Source organism: Mandrillus leucophaeus, unplaced genomic scaffold (assembly GCF_000951045.1).
Source record: "Mandrillus leucophaeus isolate KB7577 unplaced genomic scaffold, Mleu.le_1.0 Scaffold390, whole genome shotgun sequence".
NCBI lineage: Eukaryota > Metazoa > Chordata > Mammalia > Primates > Cercopithecidae > Mandrillus > Mandrillus leucophaeus.
Genome location: NW_012104143.1, coordinates 276,561 through 281,408, shown reverse-complemented (window position 1 = coordinate 281,408; position 4,848 = coordinate 276,561). Strand labels below are relative to the sequence as shown.

Below are 4,848 nucleotides of genomic sequence, written 5' to 3'. Positions count from 1 at the left end.
CACCTTTGTTTCCGCTCCTGCTTTCTCTCTCTGCATCTGTGAACAATGGGTGAGTGGGCTCTTCCACAATCCATCAGTCAGATCTGGCGTGCTCTGCTGCTTAAGCCCCCAGCGGCTCCCCAGTGCACTTAGAATGAGATAGGGACTTCTCTCCTCTCTCTCTGGACCCAAGTGCAGCCCCATCTTGCTTTCCTGTGCTGTATGAGTATATTCTCCGTATCACAGCCCCGCCTTCCTTTTCCTGCTGCCAGACTGGTCCTAGCTCATTTCTGCCTTGAGAGCTTTGCTTTTTAAATTTTTAAATTTTTATTTTTTAGAGACAGAGTCTCACTCTGTCACCTAGGCTGTGGTACAGCCGTAGCTCACTGCAGCCTTGAACTTCTGGGCTCAAGCGATCCCCCTGCCTCAGCCTCTCAAGTAGCTGGGACTACAGGTGCGCAGCACCATCCCCAGCTGTGAGAGCTCTACTTGTACCATTCCTGCTGCCTGGTACCTTTTGCCCGGGTTGTTCTTGGAGAAGCTCCATCTTACCTTTGGGCCAGCCAAATGCTACCTCCTCAGAGAGGCCCTACCTGACCCCATCTGAAATGCCATCCCCTGCTCTCTCCTGTCTTGTCTTTCTTTAAAGTACTCATCCCCAGGTCATATCATATTGGACAACTATTATTTCTCTGTTGTCTCTCCCCCTGTAGAATGTAAGTTCCATTAGGGCAGTAGCTGAATCTGTTTTGTTCACTACTCAGCACCTAGCACAATGTATGTTGCCTAGAAGGTGCTCCAGTATTGGTGGGACAGATGAATGAATGAGAAATAGAAGTAATTTTAAAAAATGGTAGCTGCTCCTCAGTGAGTGCTTGCTATGTACCGGTTGCTGTGCCGAATACTTCACCTGCATTTCTTAACATTTGATCTTCGCAACAGGACTGTTGAGGGAGGAAGGTGCTATTTCTTCCCCTTTAATAGATGAAGAAATCGAGGCTTAGAGATGTCAGAAGTAACTTGCCCAAGGTCACGTGGCTTTTCAGGGATAATGCTGAGGTTTAGCTCAGAACTCAACCGCTGCTCTATGTTGAGCTGGAACTGTGAGGACCAGGGGACCTCCCCTTGGTGTTGATTCTCTGACTTGGGGGGTGTACGGTGGCAGTGCGGATAACAGTATCACAGCTGGATCCTTAGAAAGAAGGTGAAGTTGGTGAGAGTGTGAGAGTCATAGTTCCTGGCTGTCACATGGAAATATCATTGAAGAAATACTGTTCACAGACGTCACCATCACACCCCGCCCCTATGTGATGACAGTATGGGGCCGGATGTCCCAAGACACGTGAAGTACCCTAAGACAGAAGACAGGGTTCTACAGTTGCCCTGCTGCCCTTCAGTAAGGAAATGAGTTGCGGTTGCGTTGGAAGTCCTAAGGAGCAAAGCCGTTTGAGCCCTTTATACATTTCAAATTGGATCTTTCATTGTTGTCGTTTCAAAGGCAAAATCTGAAATTTCCACTTAGTTGTTACTGCTGAGTGGGAAGGACGCTGAGGTGGGATTTCAAAGACCCTAGAATGTAAGTTGAGAAATCTGACTGTCATGGCAGGCGAGGAGCGTGCGTGTGCGTGTTCGTGCCTGTGTGTGCACATCCGTGTATGTGTGTGTGTACACAAACACCTGGACTTTGCTGTGTCTGGCATCTTTCTTAACATTCTGTACCCTTCCTCTGAGATGTGAAGAGACGGCCGGCCAGCTTCCCTTCGTGTCTTTCTGAGTGACTGTGACTGCCCCCGGCCTTCAGAGTTTGAGCTCCTGACAGATATTAAAGAACAATTCACTTATTACAGCTAAACAGAAAAGCATATGGAAAAAGGAAACTGTGTTAACATCTGCTGCCTGGGCTCCATCTGCTCCCGTTGGCTCGGCTTTGCCTCCAGACGTGCCAGCCTGTCAGTTTTCCAGGGCTAGCTCCTTCTTCCTTCCAAGCGAGGACGGGGATGTGCCTTCATTTCCATCCACTCGTGCTGGATGACTGGGAATTTCTTAGGCGCTGTGGAAATGTGGGGCTATGCATGCAGTACGTGAAGTTGGAAGGTGATGAGCCCTGGACTTTATGCTCCAAACGAGCTGCTTACTAGCTGTGTAACTCAAAGTGGGTGACTTACTCCTGTGTGTCAGTTTCATTGTGAAATGGGGTTAGCAGTAGTAGCTTTATCTAAGGATTCTTGGAAGGACGAAATAATGTAATGATGTTAATCCCTTACAACAGCGGCACATAGTAAGTATGCAGTAAATATTCTTGCTTTCAATAAAAATATTCATACACACACCCCATTCTGTGTTATAACTATTTTCCACAATTTTACACTTTGTCCCTAAAATAGCTCACTGGACTCCATATACGACCTGGTCTTGTAGCCCCTGGGAGGTTCTCATTTTCACGTTTACACCATGAAAGATCCAGCTCCTCCTCCACCGTAGCCCTCCTTAAAGAAACCCAAGCTGGGGGTTCCCAGTGCATCAATTAATGGTGGAAATGCCGGTGCCCTTCCTAGAACTGGGCCGACTCAAGGCATGCCAGCCTTGTCTGCGTTTAGCCTGCAGCCTCACCCTCCCACCTGAGCCGATTTTTGCCTCCAGCTAGCAAGGCAAACCAAATGTTGTTATTTTAGTATCTGGTCACCTGTCGGAAATAATTTCTAAAAATGTTTTCCCTCTGTCTCCCCCTGCTCACTTGCTCCCTGAAGCAGCCACGTCTTTAGAGCAAATAGACAGCTGTCAGCCCCCCGCCATTCGAAAGGCGGTTGTAGTACAGTTGTTGGTGGCTACTTACCGGCCAGGGGGTGGGGGAGTGGAGGACTGGGGTGAGGGTCTTCAGTAAGGCATTTTACTCTCTGTGCCTCAGTTTCTTCATTTGAGAAATAGGAGTCCTGACTGTGTTTGCCTCCTAGGGCTGCCATGAAGTTTAAAAGGATCTAAGCACCATGCAGGGTGCTTAGAACAGTTCCTAGCATACAGTAAGTGCTGCACGTAGTACTACCATCATTATTGGGAGGTAGAAAGTGGAGTTGCGTGGAGAGCTCTGGCCGGGAAGATAGCCAGATTGAGGCTGGGTGAGGGGAAATGTAGCTCAGCCTGGATCTCTTCATCCGTCCGCATTCTAGGAGACTGAGAGAGGAGGGAGGGGAGTTTCATTCTCCTGTAATGGAATCTCAGGTATGGCTCATAGACCTGTAGAACTCTACAGCATCCGTGTGATAAGGGCCCAGAGGGATTGACCAGTTCCATGTGAATTTTCCATGTGTCTCCAAGAAGTGTCTGTGACCCACGGTGGCACCCAAAATGATTTGCGGGGCTTCTGTGGACATTAAATAACTTTGAATCATCCAGGGACGAAATGACTGCCTTTCCAATGCTCTTGCAGTCTCTTGGATTAAACCAATGAGAAAGTCTCAGCACGGTGCTGATGTGTCCTTCACACCTCGCCAGCACTTACACATTTCCCTCTGCAACAGAGAAAGGGCTCTCGGGGGTCAGAGCCTTAGCCAGACAACTTGATCTAGCCGAGCCGGGGTTGAATAGCATTGTTCCTGTTTCCCTCTGTTTGAATTTTAGGAATCATGACCATCATTTTTTTTTAAAAAAAACAACATAAATGTTTATGTTTAAATGTGAGCCAAGTAAAATTACCCAGTGAAGGGAGGAAGTGTTAGGAAGTACTGCCCTCATCCAGCACACTCAGTTTACAGATGTGGGGAGCAGGGTCCGCAGAATGCCATGGAGCCAAGCAGAGTCACAACCCCGGGCGTGACCAGGCACTGGGACTCCGACGCCTGCCTCCAGCTCTGGTACCTGTCCTTCCGCAGCTCCCCTGGACGCTGCATGGAGCCAAGCAGAGTCACAACGCTGGGTGTGACCAGGCACTGGCGCTCCGACGCCTGCCTCCAGCTCTGGTACCTGTCCTTCTGCTGCTCTCCTGGACGCTGCAGGCCAGCCTAGCAGATGCTTCCTTCACCTGGCCTCTGAGCAGGAGTGACCTTGATTCACAGCAGGTACCCAAAGCTGGAAGAGGGGCCAAATCCAGATGCTTACCCCTCACTGCCTGGGAACTTTTAGAAATCCTGATTCCCAGGCTCCAGCCCCAACCCACTAAACCAGTATCTCCCATGTGGGCACCTGGGCATCTGCATTTTGTTAAGGCTCACAGATTAGTCCAATGGAAAGGCAAGGCTGAGAATTGGTGAACTAAATGTTGTCATTCTTTCTGCATCATGTTACCTGAGGGAAGAAGAATTGAGAAGCAGAGAAAATAAAAGAAGAGAAATGGAGGCAGAAATGCTAATATTGAATGACACAAGCAAATGCAAAGGAGATATTTACAGCACGGTGCCCTTTTTTTTCAAACTTATAAATACACAAAACAACACTATACATTGTATGTGGACACATATGTATTAACTAAAAATATAAACACATGAATGTGAAGGATAGAAGTGGCCTGTGGGTTGAGAGAGAGTGGTTGAAAGCTGGGAGGAACTTCCCAGTTGTCTCTGCAAAGTCTAATTTCTTTAAATAATTGAATAAAACATGACAAAATTGGTACGTGGAAGGGCATTGTATTATTTTTCTGTACATTTTAGTACATTTTGAATTATTTCATAAATCTAGATTGTATTGGAATTTTTTATATCTAGTACATATTTATGTTAGAAAAATATTGAAGTACGTTTCAGAAAATAATAAAGACAAAATATGAACACCTCCATTCTTCAGAAGATGAATAGCTTTTTATTTATTTATGTTTTTGAGACAGAGTGTTGCTCTGTCACCCAGGCTGGAGTGCAGTGGCGTGATCTCGGCTCACTGCAA

At 47.1% G+C, this 4,848-nt stretch overlaps 1 protein-coding gene across 1 annotated transcript in view; it reads left to right on the top strand.

Annotated features, from left to right (window-relative positions):
• Window positions 1–3,756: 3,756 nt before the first annotated feature.
• Window positions 3,757–4,848, top strand: part of XYLT1 (xylosyltransferase I) — a 197,955-nt gene continuing 196,863 nt past the window's right edge. The window contains exon 1 of the mRNA XM_011991189.1: window positions 3,757–3,932. Within this exon, the coding sequence (XP_011846579.1) occupies window positions 3,757–3,932 (176 nt within the window). The remainder of the gene's footprint in view (window positions 3,933–4,848) is intronic.